The following is a 23,935-nucleotide window of genomic DNA, read 5'->3' as shown; positions in this document are numbered from 1 at the left end:
TGTCCAACATTATTCCAATTTAAGATTTCCTAGTGAAATAAGTTCCAAGCCTTGGCTAAAAATTGTCCTACTACCTACCTATTGTTTTTACAAAGGTAAATTTGAGAAAAATGTCTATTTTTTTATATTTATTTATATTCACGAAATTGAATTTCGAGTGAAAATATTGTCATAAATTATTTTTATATAGTCGTAATGAAAATATTGTTGAAGTAGAAACATAAATGTCAAATCTTGTGGGCATATAGTTATCTTTTGCATATGGCTTAATCCACGCAGTAGTGGGGCTACAGACAGAAAGAGAGATTGACAGCCAAGCCAAGCTGGAAAGATTAGTACAAAAATACATATATATTATATATTAGTGTTTGATAATTTGACAGAGATACAACACTGTTTTTCTGGTTTGTACGTTAATTTTCTTGAGCATCAATGTGAACGGAATTACCACGAATCTGGACCCAGTTGCTCCTCAATCCTCTTATTCAGAGCCAGAAAACTGAAGAACAAAAGATGATAAAAGAATCAAGGGTGTTTGCCTAAAGTGGGGTTTGATGGGGTCAGCACTGAAAACTAGGGAAAAGAGTGAACAGTGTGTGTTTTCTTTGTGCCTTTGGTTTTTTTCTTGAGCTCAGTTACAGTACAAAAATTAACTGATTTAGCAGAGTTCGCACGTGTAAAAGTCCATGCTTTTGGCGTTCTCTGAACGTTTTATATGGGATAATTTCAGTAAGAAACAGGTGTTAGCAGCTTTTTGCAGTTGGGCATTTTTGCTGCTCTGGGTTCTATGTTGGAAAAGCAAAAGTGTTGGTTAAAGCTGAATGAATTCCCAAATGGGGTTTTTGTTTTAGCTGAAATTCTTCTCCAAATGGGTGGTCTCTTGTGTTGATTGAAGTGTTGTTGGCCCCAATTCTTGTAAGTAATCTGTTTATAAAGTTTTTGGATCCCGAGTTCTGTGTTTCAGTTCAAGAAACTTGTCAGTTTCTGCATTTTTCTCTTTCTTTTTGTAATTTTGTGAAATTTTGATCTTTCTAATGATCTCGCACAGTTATTCCTGTGGTTGGAGTAGCTTGATATTTCCTTCTCTTTTGTTAATCTTACACCAGCAAGGGGTTTTAATGTTTTACTTGAATTCAGAGTTCTTGATACTTGGTTCCGTTAACCTAGTATGAATTTGGTGCTAGCCCTTGTCTATGTTTGAAGAATTCTTGATATTTCACATTTAAAAGGTGTATTTTTTAATTTCATCACTTCTGTGGCATTCTTCAGAGGTGGCTGATCTTATAATTGAGGGATGGATGAAAAGGGTGTCTCAGGTTCCTTCATTTTTATATCTGAGGAGAACATTGATAGCTTGTATCCGATGCTTTTTGGCGTTTCTTGTGCATTTTTTGCTCTTCGGCTCTTGCCGGAGCCTGAAATGTGTGACGGCAAATGGTCCGAAATAAGAAATAGGATGCTTAAGGGAAGTGCCCATCTGTTGGGATTGCTCCTTTGGAGGGTTCAAAGGGAGGAGGCTAAAAGTGGGCAGCTTCTTCAAAAGCTGGAGAATGCCCAGAAACAGATACAAGAATTGAAGAAAAGAAGAAGCGAAGAGGCAAAAGCAAATGAGAAAGTTGTTAGCATAGTTGCTGCCCGAGAGCAGAGCTGGTTTGACGAGAGAAGGAAACTCAGGCAGCAAATTGCTGCTCTTATGAATGAGTTGAGAGTTGTTGAGATGAAAAAGGAGAAATCTATTTCTGAATTGAATGAGAAATTGAAGGAGAATGAAGCTATTTTGCAGTTAAAGGATAAGTCCTTCGAGGAAGGAGAGCAGAAGAGAAGGGAGATAGAAGAAAAAGTTAAGGCGGCAGAAAATCTTGTGGATGAGTTGAGAGAAAACGTAAAACGTGAAGCTCAACGCCATTCTAGTGAACTATCGAGACATAAGACGGCAATTATTGAGCTTGTATCAAATCAGAGGCAGCTTGAAGCAGAGTTGGGTCGGGCCGTTAGGCAAGTTGAAGCAGCAAAGCAAGAACTTGATTCGGTACTGGAGCAGAAAGAGCAGTCTATCGTGATGACCCAAAGATTATCTATTGAGCTTCTGAAAATGCGCAAGGATTTGGAACAGAAAGATCAGATTTTGTCAGCCATGCTGAGGAAGTCCAAATTAGATACAGCAGAGAAACAAATGCTGTTAAAGGAAGTGAAATCGTCAAAGGCCAAGAATAAGCAAGCCGAGTTAGAAACAGCAAGATGGAAGGCGGTTTCTGAGCCTAAACATGAAAGACAGTCATTGAGAAATATGTTTGCTAAGCATGTAGACGTGAAGTCAGATGTTAGGAAAGGGGTAGAAGTTTTTTCCCTTGTATCTGATCCATATTTGACCGAGGGAACTGACAAAACACGTAAGATCACCTTCTTTATATGAAACTTGCATTTGCATAAATATACACATGCTTGTCGAAATTGTTATGCCTCATTGTTTCTACGATCTTGTTAAGTTTCTGTTGTTTAATTCTTTTTACTCTTACATGTTCTATTTTCAGAGTCAGTAGCTGATGTTGACCACTTGGAGAATTGGGAGGACTCAGAGTCACACAAGATTGCAATGGAGGAAAGACATAACCTTGAAATAGATGCTTTTGCAGAGCAACTGAGCATCAAAGACGAAAAGTTAGAAGCTTTCCGCTGGCGTTTGTTGAGCACAGAAATAGAATCAAAGAGGTTGCAGTCACATATTGAAGGGCTTGATCAAGAAATTACACAGCTCAGGCAGGAAAATATGAAGTTGGAGGCCCTTTTGCTGGACCGCAATGCTGAATTACATTCACTAAAAGAGCAGTTGGTTTTGCAGTTCAATCCTCCAAATCTCCAAAAATTGAACTTCAATTCAATAAACCACGATACAGTGTGGTCGAAAGTAAAGGTCATTAAAAGAAAACCAGGGCAGAAAAGGCAAGAACTGAAGGCAATAGCTGAGGGAATTTCTCAAGCAGTGGAGGACAAAAAGGTGGATGACATGCCAGCTAATGAACAGGTCAAGGATATAGTTTTGACACTTCAAAATCCACATAAGGAGTTGCAAGAGGGTAAGGTTGCTGCAATGGAGCCAGATCATTTGCGGCGAGAAAGTATCGACTCAGATGACATTGCAAATGCTGAAACATCTACATCATTAGGCCAAGGACCAAGTAGGAAAACAACTTCAACCTGGAAGATGGATATTCATGCACTTGGAGTTTCCTACAAGATCAAGAGACTCAAGCAGCAATTCCTCATGCTTGAGAGGTTGACAGGAAAGCAGGAAAACAGCGAAAACAACAATGGGTATTCTGGAGTGAAAGGGTTTCATGCACTTACATCCCTTCTGAACAAACAAGTTGATCGTTACCAGTCGCTTCAGGGTAAAACTGATGATCTTTGCCAAAGAATGGTAAAAATCCAACCACATTTTACTTTTCTATCAACTCAAATATGGAATCTACGTTTTCTAGTTAGCATTTTCTTGAAGTTCTCGATCAAGTTGCAAGACTTTTATGATTACGTAAATCAACTTATAATTGCTGTTCATCACTGCAGCATGAGAAAAACTTGAATTTGAATGGAGGATTGGCCATTGCTAGAACAGAGGATGAAACCAAAAAGCTGGAGCAGTTTCTTGAAGAGACCTTTCAATTACAGAGATATATAGTTGCAACGGGGCAAAAGCTAATGGAAGTGCAAACCAAGATTGCCTCTGGGCTTGTTGGTTATGTAGAAAAGATTGAAAAGCCAGAGAGCTTTGACGTGGAGCGATTTGCTGATAGTATCTTCCGAGAAGTTCAGAGGGGCCTTGAAGTCCGGATATCTCGAATTATCGGGGATCTTGAGGGAACCCTGGCATGTGACGGTATTATACATCTCAAAAGATAGGTTCAATTGTTAATAATGAGAAGATGCGTCCAATAGGAAGGTTTTAAGGTCTATAGATTTATCAATCACTCTAACGCTTCTATAGTAAATTTGAATAATATAAGTTATCTTCTCTGGTCTTTCTCTCAAATTTCCTTCACCCATTTATGGAATGACTTGGCAAGGCTTGCAATATTCATCATCAGCCAATTTTAAGCACCTCCATTTCCATGAATGCATGTATAGGCACATACAGTCCTCTGATACAAAGTCTTAGTTCTGAATCAGTACATATCACTACACGCATGATGTAATATATTGTTCTTTCTGTACTATAAGCCCTGATGCCAAAAGGAGTTGCTTCTATGATGTGATATGCTTTGAGGATGAATGGAGAGGCATAGATCCAAATGTGAACACATTAATGTCCATTGAATGATTCATGGATTCCTTCCTTCAGTAGTCCACACAAAAGGGAATAGCTGCCTCACATGCTATGTTAGGGTCAAGTCAACACACAACATGTGCATGCATACATCATGCTTATATACATGCATAACATGCATAGTGATTCTTGTCATGTATCACTAGCCAGCATTGATTGGTATGCAGCCATAAATGCTTAATGAGGAAAAACAAAAAGGTTTCCACAAGGACAGGAGATTTTAGCCTAGATTACTGAATTAATTATATGGTAAGTGTAATACAGTTATTATGTAATTGGTGTACAGTTCAAAGAGAGCGATCAATCACATGCAAATGGATTACAATTACTTTGTAATTGGTTTGATTCGACAAAATTAAGTTTGAGTAAGAATTTTACGGCAAAAAGTTAGTATGAGATGTGAATAAGCCCAACAATTTGGAGTCTGATGGATGAGATGTTTATGGCTCGATTTGGCCTCCATCTTCAATCACTTGCAAGAATCTTCATGTGTTCCCTCTTTTTGCTGCATGCTTTTATTAGGCATGGTTGCCATTGGTACATACAATCAATTATGTGGATGGAAATGGAACCCAATATATATATATATATATATATGTATATAACTTCCAGATTCAAGAAATTCTGATTCTTTTACAATTTACACATATGCATAAAATATATTTTTTTAAATATACAGTTGAAGGGAATTTTACGCACTTAGTATTATATATATATATTAAATAAAATACGAGATACAATACTATTTTACAGTTGAGAGTAGAAAAGGTAGAGATAAATACATTAAGCTACCATGACTTTGAACATATATACGTTTCAGGTAAAAATTCGTAAACTTCTTGATTATCATAAAATAAAAAATAGAAGAGAAAGAAATTCATTATAGAAATATCTCTCAAGGGTTTACTAATTATTTGACTGTTGGCGGCTCTCTTTGTATGTGTTGTCCGAAAAGAGGAGGAGTCAATGATTATTCGTTCGCCGGAACCAGAAGTCAAAATTTTGGTGGATAAGGATCCCGTAAAAACTTCTTTCGAGCAATGGGCCAAACCGGATCATTTCTCAAGAACAATAGCTAAAGGACCTGATACTACCACTTGGATTTGGAACCTACATGCTGATGCTCACGATTTCGATAGCCATACCAGTGATTTGGAGGAGATCTCTCGAAAAGTATTTGGTGCCCATTTTGGTCAACTCTCCATCATCTTTCTTTGGCTTTAACGAAATTTTTTTTACCCAAATCAGGTTTAGGCGAACCAAATCGATTACAAAATAAATGTGATACACTTAACATGTGATTGGTCATTTTTTTGAAAATTATACAATTATGACACCACAAATCTATTAAATTTGTCATGTAATTGGTTCACAACCGACTAAACTCGATTGAGATTATAATTTTCCCCATTTAACAATCTCCATATGGACGTTTCATGCATAGACACCAACCACCTCAAAACTCTTATTTATTTCTTCATTTTCAACTATTAGTACCGTTGAAGATCATTTATTTGAAATTGACCGAATATGAAGTATGTTCAACATTTAAAGGCCATTATAGTCATTTAAACATCTCAAGTCGTTCGACTATCCGTTACTATCCCATTTCTTTGCTCGTGAATAGTTGAACCGAGGAGCCTTCTCATGTCCAATTACCATTAACTCCCTCCACCCCACCCCAAGTAGATATATATACATACATGAACATGTATATAATTTCTAATTCACAAAAGGGTAGCTAGAGTTAACTATTATGATGGTTTTAGAAGTAGACGATCACTGTGAACCCAACTCTACACCAAAACTTTCTTTATCTAAGCTTCCATGCAAGCCAAGAGAGCCCATACAAATGCTAACGCCACCGCTCCATCCATCGGTTTCAATCCCATTCCACTGGGAGGAAGTCCCCGGAAAGCCTAGAGCCACCGTGGAGGAGGCGGAGGCTCCGCCTTCCGCCGCCGCAGCAACGTCCAAGAACAAGGCAGCCAGGTGCTTGGACCTGCCTCCAAGATTGTTGCATGATGATGCCAAAATTACCATAACGCCCTCGCCATTGGACGGGCCTTACGTCGGCCGGTCCTTATCCCTCGCATGCACCTTCTCCTTCCGGAAAGAGGGGCCGGTGACGGCGGGGCGGGAGGAAGGGCTGAGGCACACGAAAAGGAGCAGCAGTAGAGTCTTTGGTTGTCGACAGTGGGGGAGCTTCAAGGATGAGGAAAAGTTGCCCCGGGGCAGTTTTGACCTTTCACACTCATTAGGTGAGATACTCAAGAGTGAGAAGAATGTGAAGGTCACAAGAATTAGGAGGAGGAGGAGGAGCTTCTTCAATTTCTCTACCATCAATTCTAACTTGTGCGTTAGTTCTTTTCTAACTTTTCTTTCTTTTTTTCTAACATATTAATGTTCATTTGAACGAAATTAGTAATATCTAAATTATAAATATCTCATAGATTTAACGGCAGTAATACCATTTCGTGACAATCGATTTGAGGGGATTTTTGTTAGACGGGTACTCATAATTTCGACCGATTTTAGAAAATTCATTGTAATTTACTCTAATACTTATTCACATGTATAATATTAATTTTGAAGATAAAATGCTGATATATTCATGTAATAAGTAGTAGGTAAAATTTATGCAAATATAAGTCATTTCTAATTCATATGTTGCATTGTGTGTCAGGATGGAGATTTGTGCAAGTTTTAAGCAGGTCGTTGCGTGGAAGCGTAGACGGTAACAATTTTCAAGGAGAGGGGCACATGAAAATATGAAGCTTTAATTCATGGAATTTTGTTATGTTAGATAATTAATCACTTGGAATGAATGAATGTATTTGAGATGGGTTTGAACTCCACTAATGTGTGAGATGCTATCCTACTTTAATAATAATTGTCGTTCTATTTTAATAGTATTTATTGATTATATATACTTATATGATATTGATGATTAGTATATGATTGTTAGTTGTCAAATGTTGTTATACAAATATTAGATTTTGATGATTGTAATCGATTTATACAAAAATAATAATAAAAAAAAGGTCATCGATTTCACTTGAAAAAAGAATAAAAATAGGTCGTTAGTGTAATTCATATTCATTATGTTAAAATGCTGAGTTTAATTGGCGAAGTTGAGTCCCACCAATGTGTGGATAATTATTTCATTCTAATAGTAGTGGTGGTCAATCGTAATAGTAGTTATTGATTAGTTATACTTATCTAATATTAATCATTTGCGTATATTAATTGTTGAAAATCGCATTTCTTTATTGTTGCATTTGGATTGATTTATTTAGAGAAAAAATTTCAAATAATTCTATTTAAAAAAAATAAATTCAATAACAATGTAAAACTAAAATAAAAAAAAACAAAAATTATTATTAAGATTTTAAAATTCATTAATTTCAAATCTTTGTATCCCATGTAACCCAAGTCCTAAGCTACTACAAGGCCACAGTTGGCCCAATTGCACACTTGGGAATCTGTAACTTGAGAAAGTATCAACATGACATCCTCTATTCTGCAGCAGCCCAAATATATTTGGTGCCCAATTTAAAATGTTCAATTCTAATATTAAAATTTATGTTCCATTTTTAAAAAAAATAAATTTTGTAAAAAATCTAAAATACAAAACAGAGGTTGTCGAGGTCTTAGTCCGATAGTCGAAGTTGAGGTCCCATAAATATTTAAGTTGAGGTCCCATAAATAAATATGAAGTTATGAACTTTAAGCTCATTAAGCAAATGTGTATTTGTTTTTAATTTAAATGATTTTTTATTTTATTAAAATAATTAATATTTTTTTTTTCTTCAATAGAAATTTCCTTCTTTTATGTCAACTCATATTATGACTTGCGAGGTGTGAACTATATGTATAAACTCGATCAAGAAGATATCCAATCACGTTGATGATCAGTCTTCGAGAGGGCCCACCCACCATTCACGGCGCTGATTAAATTAATGAAAAGAAGTCCACAAAAACCCCACTTACCAGAACATTATCACCACTAAGTAATCATGGTTTCGGACCTCCATGTTCCCATTACAATTACTTCCCTAGCAAAAAGCTAAAGTCCTAACAATATTTGTGGGCCCACACTCCTCATAATCAAATGCTTTCTTTTCTGTTCAACAATTTGACCATCATCATTATTTAGCATTAAACATAAAAATAGAAACACTTTTTTTTATAATTGATAATTACACAGTCTTTCTTTGAATTTTAGTATAATTATGCGTAGATCAGATGTAATTCTATAAATTACATTTAGTATCCTTAGTATTTTTAATAAATAGATCTTTTTAACAGTTAATTTTTACCAAATTTTCTAATATTAGCAAAATAATTGAATAAAAATTCATATATACTCTCAATTGACTTATTACTAATTTATTGCAGGTCAAATAAATTTTTTTTTGACACAACTATCCTTATACTTTTTTATATGCTACTGCATATGAAGAGGTAAATCTTCACTCTTATTATGATAGTTTGACTAAAAAATATTTGTTTGACCTGCAATAAATCAGTAATAAGTCAATCAAGATAAATATTTAATTTTTTTTTGCTAATATTAATAAATTTAGTAAATCTTAACTAAATAAGAAATCTATTTATTATGCAAAAACACTCGTCGAGAGTATTAGATATGATTCTCAAATTATAGGAGGTTTGTGAGTAATTATATCAAATATTATCGGGCACAATGTAATTATTCCAAAGATAAATTACATTATTCTATCTATAGTTTGAACTAAATTAGGAATCAAATTTTAGTAAAAAGCTGATATATATATACATATATATACATATATATATATAAATAAAAGTCAATAGGGTAATATTAAGGGAATATTTGCAAAACTTTCTGCTTTTGAAAAAGTGATTTTTGTAAAAAAAGGTTGAAATTTGTAGCATAATTAAAAGTGGGTAATGTTTGTAAAAAAAGTAAAAAGCAAATTAAAGCTAAATTGAATAGTGTTTGAAAAAAAATCACTTCTAAAATAAATTTAATTGATGAAAGACTGTTTTGTCCTTATGTGGTAAAAAATTCTATTTTTTGCTTATTATTTCACATGTTATTTGTCAGTGATAATTATTTTTCCATAAAAATATAAATTTTATTTCGATTAGTATTTCATATTTATATTTTTAAAAATATTAAAAATTATATTTAATTTAATAATACTTTTAGTAAATAATATAATTATTCATTCATACACAATAGTAAAACTTACATGATTGTAAAAAGTAATTATTTTTTAATTACTTGAATAGTAATATGTGCACAAAATAATATAATCAGATGATATAGCACATAAAATATAAAAATCTTAAAATACTAAATACGTAAAAGTATAAAATTAATAATTATTAAAATTTAAAATATTTGAAAACTCCGATATACAACTTTATATGCAATTTTAAAAATAAATTAAAAACGATAAAGTTTAGTTAACATTATTAAAATAAGAGTAGAATAGTAAAAAGTAAAGTTGAATTTATTTATAAAAAAACCAAAGCAGCTAAAAGCACCCCTCAAGGTTATTCTAACTTTTGGTGTAAAAATATTTTTATTAACCATTTTAGAAGTAGAAGCTGATATCCCAAACACTTCAAAAATATTTTTAAAGAGCCAAAAATTGAAAAAAAGCTTTTTTAAAGCGCTCGTAAAAACTGTCTAAAAGTAGAATAAATTTTCCAACCTATAAAAAATTTAGAATTCAAAACCAAATTATCACCTTATAACCAAATTTAACAAAAAAAAAGAAAAAAATGATTTTTTTTTTATAAAATTTTCACTTCGTCCCTTCCTATAATCAATTTGTCTTAACTCTTAAGAAAACCCTTCAAATGTAAAACAAGTCTTTCACAAAATGTGATACCAAAGAAATAAATTATTCTTTCTTTTTTCTCCACCCCACAAATTGCCATAAATGTAAAATACCCACAAATGGATTTTGGATATGGAGATATTTATATATATTACATCAGTATATATCAATATATCAAGAATAATAAACTAATTCTCAATTCAATCAATATATCAATTTGATTTAAATAAATTATGATAACTTACTTATTCAACTATTGTATTAATATGACTATAAATAAATTATAGTAATTTACATAAAGTGAAATAAATATCCATATGTCTGACGAAACTCGAATTCATGACTTCAAACTTGTTCATGGACTTCAACTTTACCCTCAACATCAATATACCAAGAAAATAAAATAAATTACAATTATTCTCAATTCAATCAATGTATTAATATAATTTTAAATAAATTATAATAATTTATTTATTCAATCAATTTATTAATATAATTATATATTAAATAAAATTTAAATTTATAATCTCGAACTTATTTATAAATCTCAACAATTAGACTAAGATATTGTTTGTAATTAGGTGGTCCTTTTGAATTCCCCAGTTTTTGTGGCAAAAAGGGTATTAAATAAAAGAAAGAAATTTCATGGGTGAGTGGTGACCCACGAAACAGGGCAATGATTAGAAAGAGTGTTGAGGGGAATAGTGTGGTCAGTGTATGCCTCATTCTTGCTCCAAAAACAGGGTTGAAGACCTGAAACTCCAACGTCAAATGCTTCAAATTCTCTTTACATATAATTATACCAACGTGCTACTGTTCCTTTTCTCTTCTTCTTCTTCTAAATCAGTTCTTGTTCCAATTTTTTAACGATATCCCACCAACAACAAGTTAAAAAGGGGAAGAGCCCACAAAAAACTTGTCGTTTTTGATTGGGGTTTAGTCAAAATCTTGGTACCAAACCACAACAGTGACTTTGATGTCTTTTGGGCCTATTTTATGTTGTCTTGTTCCGGGTTTCTTCAAGGCTGCACTCTATGATCAAAGTTGAGTGGGAGAGTGATTGTGATTGTGGGGTGGATATAATTTTGCATCTTGCAAGTGTAGGAGGAGGATAAAGAGCAGAGTGTTTTCAGCAGACTGTTTCTTGCTTGTGGGGATTTTGTGTTTTGTTGCTCGGGAGACTGAAGGATAGTTCAGAATTTTGGTTGGTCAAGGTGAGTTTTTGATTCTCATAGCTTTTATTTATGCTGTTGGGATTTTTTTTCTCCCTTTTAAATTTGTATTGATATGTTATGTGATGGGCAATGGGAGGTTTTGGGGAGGAAAAGATTGCAGTTTTTTTTTTTTTAAATTTACTGTAGGTGATTTATTAGTGTTTCAATTCATATAGAGTGATATAAATTGCAGCCCACATCTTGTTCTTGGGGCTTCTGCTGATTCTTGTGGCTTTGAATTGAAAGTATTCTGATAAACATAGCAACTTTTTTGGTGAGTTTAAGGGATTCAATGTTTAAGTTGAGAATTTCATGGAGAAATGTAGTTTTGGTGTGAAAATGGGAGTGTCTTGGTCAAGCTTTTGCAAAGATTGGCTTGTACTGGAATTCTGGTTCTTTAATTTTATGGATTTTGTTAATGGGGAAAAAGCAATATCCTGGGCATTCTTTTTTAATTTATTGTCTCTTTCTACTGCGCTTCTGTTGTTTTTGTCTTTGATTTTTGTTGCTGCTTTTCAAGATTTGGATGGGATTCTGGCTGTCCATACATACACTTCACATATAAAGAGGAAAAAGCATGAAATGGGATTTATGGTTGTTTTCTTTTCCTTTAAGTTCATCTGGAACCTCTCTCTCTCTAACACGCACACAGAAACACAGAGATTGGGAACATTAAACTATTTCTTGCTGGAACCTTTATCTTCACAATTTACTGCTGCTGATTCGTTTGGCCTCAAGACTGTGAAACAACCATTATTTTTTTTTCCATCGTTTAATATTAGAATCAGTTTCATTATTTTGTTCTATTGCTGGGAAATGGTTGTTACAGGATAAGGACTTTCTAGCTACTATTTCAGTCGCTCCGTCATGGAGACAATGACTGCAACTGCTTCGATGCCCTTTCCTCGTGAGCCAGCAAATTATGACGAGGTCTCTATGCAGCAAAGTATGCTATTTTCTGATAGTCTGAAGGTACTTTATCCTTCCTTTTATACACGAATTTGTATCTATTTCGTGTTCCATCTTTTACAATTGAATTGCTTTACAAGGTTAACTAGTTGATGGCTCGAGAGGACTGGTGCAAAAGAAATGTAGTAACTACAGAAACCAATCCCTTAAATATTAGAGAGGAATTATTATGAAATTGCATGTGGAAAATATCTCTTCTTGATTGGTTCTGATGGCATATATGTACAACAAATACTCGACTCGTTTCCAGTCCTTCTTGGTTGGAAGAAGGGTGGAAGACACAGCTAAAGAATTTTAATTTGCAGCTTTACAATCTTGATAATGACTTGGATAGAATAACTTGATATTATTGATTTGTTTCTTCAGGATTTGAAGAACCTTAGGAAACAGCTTTACTCAGCTGCAGAATACTTCGAGTTGTCTTACACTAATGACGACCAAAAGCATATGTGAGTTACTTATAGGTTATTGAAGAGGTCAAATTATACCTTTCCTTATCGATTTAAGTTTATCAGAGAATTGAGTTCTTCTTTTGGTTCTGAAACATTTCTGCATGTGCAGAGTGGTGAATACATTGAAAGATTATGCCATTAAAGCTCTTGTCAATACGGTGGACCATTTGGGTTCAGTTACCTATAAGGTCAATGATTTGTTGGATGAAAAAGTTGATGAAGTTTCGGGAACGGAACTCCGTGTCTCTTGCATTGAGCAGGTAATTTCGTTAGTGCTATAATCCTGAAACATTAGAAGATGATTAAACAAAAACAAGCATTATAAGTTGCAAATCTTTCTAGTATTTTTCGTATATAGATATTTGGTTTTCAAGTTTGCTATTATCCAACTTTATAATATATCCTGTTTGTAATGCTGGAGATCCTGGATTCTTGCTTTTACTGACTGAGAGATGCCAATATAGCAACTCTGTACTCAGGACATTGTGAAAGTTAATTTCATAATAGTCAATTTTTTTTGTTCAACTGAGGATGTTTCATCAACTAGTGCATCAATTTTTGTTGCCTATGAATCTCACCAGGATCACTAGAAGCCAGCACCGTGTATATTGATTGTTTTCTGTTTTTTTGTGGTGATTCAGAGGTTGCGGACATGCCAGGAGTATATTGATCGTGAAGGTATTTCTCAGCAGTCGTTGGTCATAAACACTCCCAATTACCATAAACGATACATCTTGCCAGGTATTAACCGCATTTAATTATGAAATCTATAATTCTATTTTGTCAACTATAAAAATTGATACATGTTTTTACATGAAAAAATCTTCTGTCCTTTTTCATTAGTGGGAGAGACTATGCATGGAGCTGTTCGCACCAAATCAAAGTACCAAGGATGCAGCCTAGATGATGGAGACGAGTGGCATCAATTTAAGAATGGTACTGTTGTATCCCTATATTGTATCATTTTGATGCATTTGTATAAACTTTTATTGTTAGTGTTGTTCTTATCAGCTAGTTACTTTGCAGCTATTCGAGCTACAATCCGAGAAACTCCACCACCCTCTATACTCGGGTGAGTTTGCTAGTAAACTATCACTCGTCAAATGTTATATACAGAAGTTACTAATCATGGAGATATTAACCTAAATATTATATGCAGTAAAGGGCGCTCTCCTTCACCGTCACCAAAACTTGCCCAGCAACCGGGGAACTTTTCATTCTCTGGCAACATCCCGAAGAAAGATTTAGGTTTGTCCCTCCTCATTTTAACCTCAAAAAATCCTAGTTTAAGTTAATTGAAGTGAGCTCAATTGTTATGATGGTTGTGTCAACCAGAAAGGAGAACAGTGTCACCGCACCGGTTTCCACTTTTACGATCGGGCTCCCTCTCCAGTAAGCCTACAACTCCAAGAAGTTCAAATCCTAGTACCCCAAATCGAAGCCGGCCAACCACCCCAAATCCATCTCTAGGAAGGCAACCTGTAAGATTAGATCCTTTTCTGTCGAAGTTTGTTAAGTATAATGTTTGCTATGTTGCTCATCTCTTGGCTCAAATTATTGCTAATGGCTATTTTATCGGTTAACTACGGCAGTATATTTCTGAACCTCGAAAGTCAGCTTCAATGCGCATTCGTGTTGAGAAAGAAAGTCCCAAAGACAGCGGTGAACAATACCCCAGCAAAAGTAAACGTCTGCTGAAAGCTTTGCTCAGTCGACGCAAGTCAAAGAAAGATGATATGTTGTATACTTATCTGGATGAATACTGATGGAAATCAGGGGGTGATAGAGAGAAGAGCTGCAGGGAAGGTGTCCTTTAGACCACCTTTGCCAACACCCTGTCTTTCTTTCAGGAGATTCTTTGGAAGAGTTATACCATTTTGTTTTCCTCTTTTGGCCTCAATTTCACATCCCATTTTGATGGTATTTTTATGATAACTGTAATCTATAAGAAACATATTTCTTAATATTAATGCAAACTTTACAAGATGCTTGTTTCTCAAGCTCAATAATTGTCACCATCAGCACTAACTGGCAAAGTGCTTACCCATAATTGCAAACGCTGATCAAGATTTGGCTTAACTTGTTGCTTAGACTGGAGTACAATACCAATTCTTGAACCCTTAAATCCATTGCAAGCTTGAGAAAATGTTTACCCCTTTCCTCTAATCAAGTCTTCACAGAATGCAGACAGATCCCATTAACACTAAGTATACATAGAGGATGTATAACCAGGAAATTCAGTTGCTAAATTACATGGATATGTCGATGTAAACCACAGTGAGGTTGATAAATTCAAGAATCACAAAGTTCAATAAACTATGGAGTTCTCAAGCAATATTTGAAGGTCACAATGTCATCGTCATCCCTTGACCAAATTCTTCGATTGTTTTGGTGGCAAGCGTCAGAACATCAACAAAGGCGCTGTATGATGCACGTAGAAATCTTGCTTCAACTGCTTCGAAATGCCTGTACATAAACGAGTTAGAGTAAACAAAAATTTGATTCAAACTTCACATTGTAAAGGTTCCGAAAATGACCAAAATGGTTTCCCAGAGTGCTGGAGGCATTAGGTTTTTTCCTATAGAGGCAACAGTGAAAAGGTAACCTTAAATTTGTCTAACTTATCTTAATTTCTTCTTTATTGCAAGACTAACAATTTTTCAAGCTCTATTACGTTGAAGGAACTAATCCCAAGTCCAACTTTGAATTGTTTAGTTACATGTCTAAAGCAGAAGACCTTCCCTTTGGTACAACTGCAAGCAGTACTTACATCCAAAAGAAACAGAGGCTCTTCCAAAATCATGCAGAAAAGCAAATACTATGATCAAGAGGTCTTTCAACTATTTCCTAAAGTGGAAGTATAAAGAAAACTACTCACACAGAAAGCTTTCCATCGGAGACTGTCATTTGCCGTTTCACCTTGTCTGGCTGTAACTGTCGTTGCAATCAAACTACCTCAGAGAGAGTTCAAGAAAACAAGAAACTCTGAAGTAGAGATAGCATGCAATATTACCTCCTTATCAACGGCTAATGCAGCATGCACAATACGGGCAATTTCCTCAGATTGATAATCGACTTCCAAGTCACTGAAAACAGCTTTTATGTAAAAAAGAATGATAAAATAACACAATAAACACAATAGTAGACAAGAGGGAACATGCAAAATAATGAGAACAGGTAGTTCGCCACTGCTACTTTATTTATCCAATACAGAAACTAGGAAATTATTCAAATCGAACTTTAGTCTTAATAACAGGAAACATATCGAATGTTTGTTCTGGGACACAAATAAATCATCAGAATATGCAACTTAACTCTTGTGCAGGTGAAAGCAACGACAATATGGTCCGGAAACTGCATTGTAAATGAAGTAGTGCAGTCTGTAACTAGTTGGCAGCATACAAACAGTGATGTTTGAACTTTGAAGCAAAGGAGCACATGTATTGATTAAAAGACAGGAAAGCTCAACAGATGGGCAAAATTTAAAAGGAACTACATTAAAATTTTTATATAAGAACAGTAAATTATCAAAAAGAAATTTTCACCTTCAAATCAAAGACTTAAACAGTTCCTATTCCAACACAACCAACAAATGTCTTGAAATTACTCCCAAAACCAAGTAAAACATAAAGTTCTAATCTTTCACCATGAAATCCCACAAAACAATCAGCACATAAAGCAGCATTCTTTATAAATTCTCGCACAAAAAGAAATTCCATTAATAAGAACAAAACCCATGAAAAATTCTACCAGAAAGAACGAAAATCCGCGCTAACAAAGCAGCAAAACGTTCAGACAACATACAAAAGGCAACCCGAATACACAAATACACACGCACGCCGAGATTACCAACTGAACTCCCATTTGCTTGGGGCTTCTATTGTGCCGTCAACAGCTAAAGTTTCCATTTTTCCGCACTGCAATTTGAAACTGCACAGCAAAAACTATAGCAAGAACAGAAGAGGTTGAAGAGAAAAAAGCAGCCAAGCAGCGGTTTAGGGCAAAGACTCATCCGGTTCGGTTCGTGCATCAAATATCATTAAAAATGGAACCGGGTTCTTCTTTACTTTCTTTATTCTTTTTTTTTTTTTTGGCTATTCATATATGAAATAATTGATCTTGTTTCTTTTTCGATAAATGTAATTTTCATAAATAAAAAAAGATATAGTACAACAATCATGAATCAGGTAGTGTTTCATTCGACAGGTCAAGGAATACGACACAATCTATAAAATGAATGTAATTGATCTTGTTTCTTGCAAATCTATACAAACTTACTGTAAAAGGAAATATTAATATAAAAAATTTGAATCTTTACATTAAACAACAACTTCTGTCTATTGATATAGTGTACATGAAGAGTTTGCTTGTTTAATTGACGTATGACTAGAACAATTATAAACTATAATATTCACGAGGATATATATAATAATTTAAGATAAATTATTTTATTTTAAATAACCTACCATAATTACAAAAGTCGATGCAATAAATTATATGTAGTCATATTCTTGATAAAGGGAATTATTCCCTTATCCTAAACTAATCAGAACAAACAGAATAATACATTTGACATAATGTTATAATGTGCGTAATATATTTAATGTATAACTTATGTATAGTTGAAATAGAATGATTGATTACATAATAAGTATATTATATTTATTATGTAATTAGGTTGATTTGAGTATTGGAATCCCATGGGCTTAGCTTGTTTGGCTGAAATTCTTTATGGGGGGCAGACAAGCATATTAGAATATTCTTCTGGTATATTACTACATTGGCCCAATTGCTGTATATACTTGCATTATTCACCCAATAAAGATTGGTTCGTATAGTCTTGAATACCAACCCCCTCCTCCTTTCTTTCTTCATGATGGTGGCTCATCACCTTGAATACCGGCCTCCTCCGCTCCTAGACGTGCCTGGATAGGCTGTATGCTAGCTGAGAATGGTTTGTTGCCATGAGAGGAGCTTTCAAGGAGGCTAAGAGATGCAAGACCAGCTCAGATACATGTAAGTATGATTATGAACTTCTTATGATGATTCTTCTTGGAAGCTTATTTAATCACTAAATTCGTGTAATATTAGTGCGTTTTTCCCCAACCGATTATTATCGTAGCGTAGCGTTACGTGATTGTTATTACTTTTGTGTAATAACGTGATTGTTATTATTGTTTGCATGTTTCTACTGAGATTTACCTCATTACATAGCAGTAGTAGGAGGTTTCTTCACCTCTTTGTCCTTGTTAATTGATAAACTTGGTGTGGAGAACTCCAGAAAGTTGAGTAAGAAACTGAATATCATAAGAGGGTAAGTGTTTCAAGTAAATTATTTAGTTCTTTTATGGGAAACTTTCAAGCTGAGGATGGAGAAGTAATCAAGAAAACTGTAATTTCCAATATTCCCTACATATTTCAGAAGGGATTTACAATGGATTGTCTAAGTTGAATAAATGGAAAATATATGTCCACTATGCATTCCATTTCATTCAAGATGGAGCTGGAAGCAGGGTTTTGTTGCTGCAAGTGCAAGGTTCCTTGGCCTTGCCAGAAGCAGTTCTGGCTGCATCCAGACCTTCTCATTCTCATAATCATTCCATGCTGTGTTTTTGAACTGAAATGCCATAGTCGATTCAATAATCATCTTGTTGATTGGTCTCTGACCTAGTTTCCTGTACATTTTTGGGTCCAAGAAGACACAAGAAATCCCTACAAACTGAAGACAAATGAATGCTTAAGAATCTTAGAGATTGAGCAGGCAAGCAGTTTAATAGTAATTATGGCAATTGCAGCAGAAAGAGTAAATTACCGGTAGAGAAAGCTTGATGGGACGTTAGCTTAATGTAAGAGCAGATCCTACTCTAACGGGTTTAAGCCTCTGCACACCTCTTCGTATGTTCTCAAATGCCAATACAAAGAGGCCAAAAAAGTACGCTAGGAAAATGTGTAGCTTCTCTATGCTCCCAACAATGAAAAATGAACTCTTTGATCTCAATAATGATATCCGACTAGTATATTTACACCCTGAGAATGCCATAGATGAGATGTGATCATATGACTATAGTTGTTGTAGGACACCGAGACCAGTAATCCACAAAGATGAAGCAGTTAAATAAATAGAACTCACCACAGCTTTTATTGGACAAATTTGTCCACTCGCATAGACTTGTCATACTGTCTGATGCTTTGATCAACTCAGAAAGAGCCTTATTGACCTGTAAGTTTAACGAAGGATAAGAAGTAAGCATCAAGTTTGGAGTAACTTGACCTCTTTCCAGTGATATTATAATCTGTATTCAATTGCTGAATCAATTTAAAGACATTACAGATGATTTCAGTTACTTGGCACTTCTTAGAGAGATTTGCTGCATGGCATAGGCACACTTCTTTTTGCTTATTGTGATAATGGAAAATCTCAATTCAGGCTTCTTTGGTCTTCAATTATGAGGTTGATCATAAGAACATTGTTTTAGCAGTCATGACAGTGACTGCAGACAATGGTGGACCTTCGACTTTAGTTGAAACAGTATTGTTCTCCAAGTTCATTAGGCTGGTTCAAAGCCAAGTTCTATTTACATTTGTTTCTTAATTGTGCGACACCAACGGGCAGGGGAAGGAGGTGCCGCGCCTGTTCGTACCCCACAGAAATTTTCCACAAACATTTTTCCAGTTCATCTCATGGATAGGGTAGTTTCATCTACTTGTTTATTCAGTCATGTATCATGATTCCAGCTATATATGTGAAGCACCAATTCGTTTCTTCAAGACAGACTACCAACTACTGTACTATTCTTTACCATTTCTAGAGCACTCCAAAAATAATCAACCTTTGCACATCATTATTTATACATTCCTCAAATCTGAACTTTCCAGCACCTTAATTTCTGAAGAGTGCATCTGCATTTAGTATGTGATATGAATATCTGTGACACCTTTTTACATGGGTAACACCAGAAGATCTCAACCCAATAAATTATAACACGAGAACTTCGGATCTTGTCATTCTACTGAATTCATGACAGTTGCTTTCGATAAGATCAATTCTGATTCGCAACTCTACTTTTTCCTCTCCCAGTTTACACTTAAAAAACATTGACATTAACTTGGTTGTTTATAAGTGACACCAAAGGAAGAGAAGTTTACCTCTTCAGTCCTCTCATGGCTAACTAGATGTCCGCCATTAAGTTCAACCATTCTTGAAGATGGATACAATTTCTCTGCAAGTCGTTTTGCGTGGCACAACTGAGCAATGACATCATGCCTACATATAAAGTTCTGATCATCTTAGCAGATTAAACATCATATGATGAATAGGAGAAATCAGCAGCTCTTCGGTGCAAGGGTTACCTGCCATGAATTACTGATATAGGAAATCCAGCCAGACGGATAGACTCTAGCTCCGCTCGTGACATTTTATGGGTCCAGCAAGCATTAACCTGACCGTCAAATCCATAATTTGACTGCATACCAGTTGCTGATATGCCTTTTACATATTCCTGCAGAATTTAAGTCATTAAGCATGTTGTATTTTAAGATTCCAACCTTGGTTAAAAAATGAGAACACAGTTATCTCACTCCAACTACAGACATATTCAACTTCAAAAGAAAAAGTACATTGTTAGTTTTTTCATCTCAAATTTGTAATGCTTAGAATGACTTACTTGGTATAAGATTGATCTTCTGGTCTTTTGTCCAACATACTCTTCAAGATATTCCTGCAAAGGGCGCACAACAAATCCAATCAATTATCCGCCATCTCCAAGGTAATGAGAAAAAGAAAAAGAACAGCATGTAAAGACCAAGAGAGGGAGAGAGGAAGAGATGATAGGTTTTAAACATGAAAGAAATTCAAAAAGAGAGTTCAAACAAATGAAAAATCCTTTAACCTGTGAGTAATGGGTATCCAAATCAACAGCTGCTCTCTGCTCAGGAGTTTTTGCCCTTAGGAAACGCATTGCAATAGACAAAGTTTGACGGTCAATCTGAAATGAATATGGGAGATAATGTGAATGTAACCTTATATCCACCATTTCACAATAGAGAAAGTGCAAACATAAGCTGAACTTCAGAAAAAGTTCTATAGCTTACAATTATCACAAATTTACCATCTGTCTCCCACAAGAAATTATACCTTTGGTATGCATTCATAACCTCCACCAGTTACATTCAACAAAGCCAAAGACAAAATTCTTTCAGGCACCATAGCAGCAAGCTTACAAGCAATCATAGCACCTGCATTATTAACAAAATCAACCAGGTTCAGCAATAAACCAACTTAGCCCACCAGTAACAGTTCAGTTAGAGTGACATGCTTCTATGTATAATCCATGTTGATAAAAGATATACATGGATACAAGTCAAAAATTCATCTGAGGCTAGTGCCTTGAAGAAGATGGATGGATATGCTAATAAAAGCTCCAAAAGACTGCGATTTTGAGTCAAGCTTTTGCCCGTGAATGTGAAAAGTCTTGCAGCAAGAACATAGTAAAAAAATAAAACAAGCGCAAACCATTTAATCTGATCCTAGATAAGCATTTGAATATAGCGTTAGATAATAACCATCCAGACTTCAAAGATTACAAGCATTTCAACATATGGGGGTCCATAAGTGCTCTTTAAGCATACGTAACATACTGACCTCCAGAAAATAACATTTTAAGTTCAATAATGAGAAGCAAGATCCAAGAATACAAGTTCTAGGGGATTAGCCAGGTCAATACTGCCAACTACAAATTCAAAGTCAAAGACTCACCCATCGAATGTCCAAAAACATGAGCTTTTTCCCAGCCCAAATGATCCATTAGAGCTATTGCATCTTTTGCCATTATTCTCGTCCTGCGAAAGGTAGATTTAACATTAACATCACTAATATTGATAACATCAAACCCACAATCTTCAATTCTAGCAACTTTGAATTTGTCAAAACATCAATTCTCCCCTCAAACTAAAACCAATTGACACCCCTAAGCTTATTCCAGTGGGGGCTTTTCCATTTCTGACCCCACCTAAGATAATATCTTAAGCAGAAATCCCCACGAGTTTTGACACCATTCCACCAATTGACAAAAAGTGCCATAAGAACAACACAAAAAGTAAATCACGTTGAAAATTTCAATGTTGTTCCACCATTCAACCACAGGTGTGGACGCATACACAACCACATAACTGGAAAAAGAAAAAAATCTCAAATTTCATTGAAACTATTAAATGAGAATATATTACAAAATTGAAGAGAAAGTATATTATATGTACATATACATATATATATATATATATTTATGTAAACAAAGGAAAAAATCTATGTTCAAAAACCCCCCATAAAAAAGAAAGAAAAAGAAAAAATCTAAAATGAATGGCAATACTCACGTATATTCTGACTTTTTTGTGGGAACGGAGCTCCGACCCATTCCTCGGTTATCGAAAGCACAAACCTCCACACACGCACCTACCCCGCCATCTCCATTGCTCCGATCACCGGTCGGTAATTCTTCGTCGTTCGGAGTCAGAGTTCCGACCAGACCCTTTATCTGTGGGCCCCAAGAATCGTGCGTGCCAGCCAATCCTGACGATTCACCACAAAGACCCACCAAAGTTAAACCCAAAACTCATTCCAGAAAAACAACAAATTGGGAAGAAGGCCATTCTCACAAAACGATCAAGGTAGAACAAAAAAACCAATCCGCCAAAAACACCAGAACAGATTAAATCCTAAGAAAAATAACACAAAAATGAAATGATTTACCAATGATCATAAGAACTTTAACAGGTCCTCTGCCGTAGGTTCGGTAGAAAATCTTGATTCCGTTGTTGTTATTAGGTAGTGCGTCCCCATCTTTGTTCTGGTACATTCCCACGTTACAGAACAGCATTCCTCCTCTTCTACGTCTGGCTGTAGAGAATTTCGGATTCTAGAGAGAGGGAAAAACAGAGGAAGAAGAAGTGTAGATAGATGTGTATGTGTCGACAGAATTTGAAAGATTCGAGAACCCAAGAAGAGCAAATGAGAGGAACGCAACCGTCGTGGCTGAAATATATATACCACACCCCTCCTATGTGCTGTCATTTGTTTTTTGAGGAGCATATACATAATACATATATTGGACTCTTGCTCATAACTATCACTAATTTTTATTTTAAACATACATATTAAAAATATATTTATAATATGACTCCAATAAAAAATATATTTTCACACTTTTTCTAAAAATAAAAATATATAATCGATAGGACGAAAATGATACTCAACATGATGTTTTTAGTTTTTTTTTATCGATACTTTTGAACCAATAAATATACTATTATTATAATATTTAATATCAAATATATTAATATATTTAAATTACTCAATAACTTCAAAACGAATAGATACTACTATTAAAAGTAGATTAAATATTTACGTTCGTGAGATTCAAACTCACAAAGCCTGTTTGTAGTTGATTTTAAATTTTCATGTTTAATTAATTTAATAATATTAAATTAATAAATGATTTTTTTGAAAAAAGAAAAGGTGTAAATTGAATTTGATTGACTCGAATTTCACCACATAAAGAGTCAAAAGGTAAGTAGAAGAAATCAAACCCAAAAAGTATGGTCTTATTTGTGAAAATACTAATTCTATATCTCATATGGAAATTCAACAAATTCATACTAGTTATTTAATTAAAAATAAAAATATTGAATAATAAAATAATGTTGTTTATACACAAAAACGGTGAGGCGAGATGTGGTGTGTGCGTGGCAGATAAGGAGTGGAGGATGGTGGTCGGCCGGGGAAGCTGAGTCAAAAGTCGTCATTCTTGAATTTATTAGGAAAGAGCTGAGGAAAGTGTGGCTGTTGGAGTTGTACTTTGTGGTTAACGACTCTCTGTCCTGTCCTTTCACCAATCAAAGGATAATATTTTTTTGTTACAAGTAATTGTAAAACAAAAGAAATTTTAATATGATAAAATAAAGACCTCAAAAAATAAATAATTTAGGATAATTAAATTATAATTAATCGTTATAAGGATCCCACGACAACAGGAGAAACGCACATAAAAAACTCTTTTTCAGAAAATCTTCATTCGTGTTAAGCCTGAAAATAAAATAAAGATAACTAAACAACCCTCCTATCAAGTTTTGTAAAGTTACACGTAAACA

At 34.6% G+C, this 23,935-nt stretch overlaps 5 protein-coding genes and 1 long non-coding RNA gene across 6 annotated transcripts; 4 read left to right on the top strand and 2 right to left on the bottom strand.

Annotated features, from left to right (window-relative positions):
- Positions 361–4,095, top strand: LOC105160335 (myosin heavy chain, striated muscle). The gene is made up of 4 exons (XM_011077664.2): positions 361–915; positions 1,270–2,390; positions 2,532–3,418; positions 3,565–4,095. The coding sequence occupies exons 2-4, from the start codon at positions 1,295–1,297 to the stop codon at positions 3,895–3,897; spliced, it is 2,316 nt and encodes a 771-aa protein (XP_011075966.1). The 5' UTR covers positions 361–915; positions 1,270–1,294; the 3' UTR covers positions 3,898–4,095.
- On the top strand, positions 6,069–7,157 carry LOC105160334 (uncharacterized protein At4g00950). The gene is made up of 2 exons (XM_011077663.2): positions 6,069–6,676; positions 7,008–7,157. Exons 1-2 carry the CDS (start codon positions 6,078–6,080, stop codon positions 7,060–7,062), a joined length of 654 nt encoding a protein of 217 aa, XP_011075965.1. The 5' UTR covers positions 6,069–6,077; the 3' UTR covers positions 7,063–7,157.
- On the top strand, positions 10,888–14,779 carry LOC105160333 (protein ABIL2). The gene is made up of 10 exons (XM_011077662.2): positions 10,888–11,372; positions 12,202–12,344; positions 12,708–12,790; positions 12,903–13,053; positions 13,435–13,534; positions 13,637–13,729; positions 13,820–13,865; positions 13,953–14,041; positions 14,129–14,274; positions 14,386–14,779. Exons 2-10 carry the CDS (start codon positions 12,240–12,242, stop codon positions 14,557–14,559), a joined length of 987 nt encoding a protein of 328 aa, XP_011075964.1. The 5' UTR covers positions 10,888–11,372; positions 12,202–12,239; the 3' UTR covers positions 14,560–14,779.
- On the bottom strand, positions 14,919–16,799 carry LOC105160331. Its single transcript, XM_011077661.2, has 4 exons — positions 16,643–16,799; positions 15,807–15,879; positions 15,672–15,727; positions 14,919–15,259 (listed from the first exon to the last, which is right to left on the bottom strand). The coding sequence occupies exons 1-4, from the start codon at positions 16,699–16,701 to the stop codon at positions 15,139–15,141; spliced, it is 309 nt and encodes a 102-aa protein (XP_011075963.1). The 5' UTR covers positions 16,702–16,799; the 3' UTR covers positions 14,919–15,138.
- On the top strand, positions 17,585–19,642 carry LOC110011865. The gene is made up of 2 exons (XR_002286926.1): positions 17,585–17,809; positions 19,221–19,642. It is a non-coding gene; the product is annotated as an uncharacterized LOC110011865 (long non-coding RNA).
- On the bottom strand, positions 18,101–22,869 carry LOC105160330 (putative aminoacrylate hydrolase RutD). Its single transcript, XM_011077660.2, has 11 exons — positions 22,539–22,869; positions 22,163–22,358; positions 21,549–21,631; positions 20,928–21,028; positions 20,683–20,778; positions 20,458–20,511; positions 20,144–20,292; positions 19,940–20,057; positions 18,924–19,011; positions 18,606–18,820; positions 18,101–18,512 (listed from the first exon to the last, which is right to left on the bottom strand). The coding sequence occupies exons 1-10, from the start codon at positions 22,663–22,665 to the stop codon at positions 18,630–18,632; spliced, it is 1,203 nt and encodes a 400-aa protein (XP_011075962.1). The 5' UTR covers positions 22,666–22,869; the 3' UTR covers positions 18,101–18,512; positions 18,606–18,629.

This window comes from Sesamum indicum, linkage group LG4 (genome assembly GCF_000512975.1).
Source record: "Sesamum indicum cultivar Zhongzhi No. 13 linkage group LG4, S_indicum_v1.0, whole genome shotgun sequence".
NCBI lineage: Eukaryota > Viridiplantae > Streptophyta > Magnoliopsida > Lamiales > Pedaliaceae > Sesamum > Sesamum indicum.
Note: the sequence above shows the minus strand (reverse complement) of the source record. Positions and strands in the feature narration are given on the sequence as shown.

Coding starts and splice junctions, on each gene's coding strand:
- LOC105160335 (XM_011077664.2), top strand. CDS start 1,295: ATGGATGAAAAGGGTGTCTCAGGTTCCTTCATTTTTATATCTGAGGAG. Junction 2,391..2,531: donor CGAGGGAACTGACAAAACAC/GTAAGATCACCT, acceptor TTCTATTTTCAG/AGTCAGTAGCTGATGTTGAC. Junction 3,419..3,564: donor ATGATCTTTGCCAAAGAATG/GTAAAAATCCAA, acceptor TCATCACTGCAG/CATGAGAAAAACTTGAATTT.
- LOC105160334 (XM_011077663.2), top strand. CDS start 6,078: ATGATGGTTTTAGAAGTAGACGATCACTGTGAACCCAACTCTACACCA. Junction 6,677..7,007: donor TCTACCATCAATTCTAACTT/GTGCGTTAGTTC, acceptor ATTGTGTGTCAG/GATGGAGATTTGTGCAAGTT.
- LOC105160333 (XM_011077662.2), top strand. CDS start 12,240: ATGGAGACAATGACTGCAACTGCTTCGATGCCCTTTCCTCGTGAGCCA. Junction 12,345..12,707: donor TATTTTCTGATAGTCTGAAG/GTACTTTATCCT, acceptor TTGTTTCTTCAG/GATTTGAAGAACCTTAGGAA. Junction 13,730..13,819: donor GTGGCATCAATTTAAGAATG/GTACTGTTGTAT, acceptor GTTACTTTGCAG/CTATTCGAGCTACAATCCGA.
- LOC105160331 (XM_011077661.2), bottom strand. CDS start 16,701: ATGGAAACTTTAGCTGTTGACGGCACAATAGAAGCCCCAAGCAAATGG. Junction 15,880..16,642: donor AGCAAATGGGAGTTCAGTTG/GTAATCTCGGCG, acceptor AGCTGTTTTCAG/TGACTTGGAAGTCGATTATC. Junction 15,728..15,806: donor CATTAGCCGTTGATAAGGAG/GTAATATTGCAT, acceptor TTGCAACGACAG/TTACAGCCAGACAAGGTGAA.
- LOC105160330 (XM_011077660.2), bottom strand. CDS start 22,665: ATGCTGTTCTGTAACGTGGGAATGTACCAGAACAAAGATGGGGACGCA. Junction 21,029..21,548: donor TGTTTTTGGACATTCGATGG/GTGAGTCTTTGA, acceptor TTAATAATGCAG/GTGCTATGATTGCTTGTAAG. Junction 20,512..20,682: donor TGGATACCCATTACTCACAG/GTTAAAGGATTT, acceptor CGCCCTTTGCAG/GAATATCTTGAAGAGTATGT.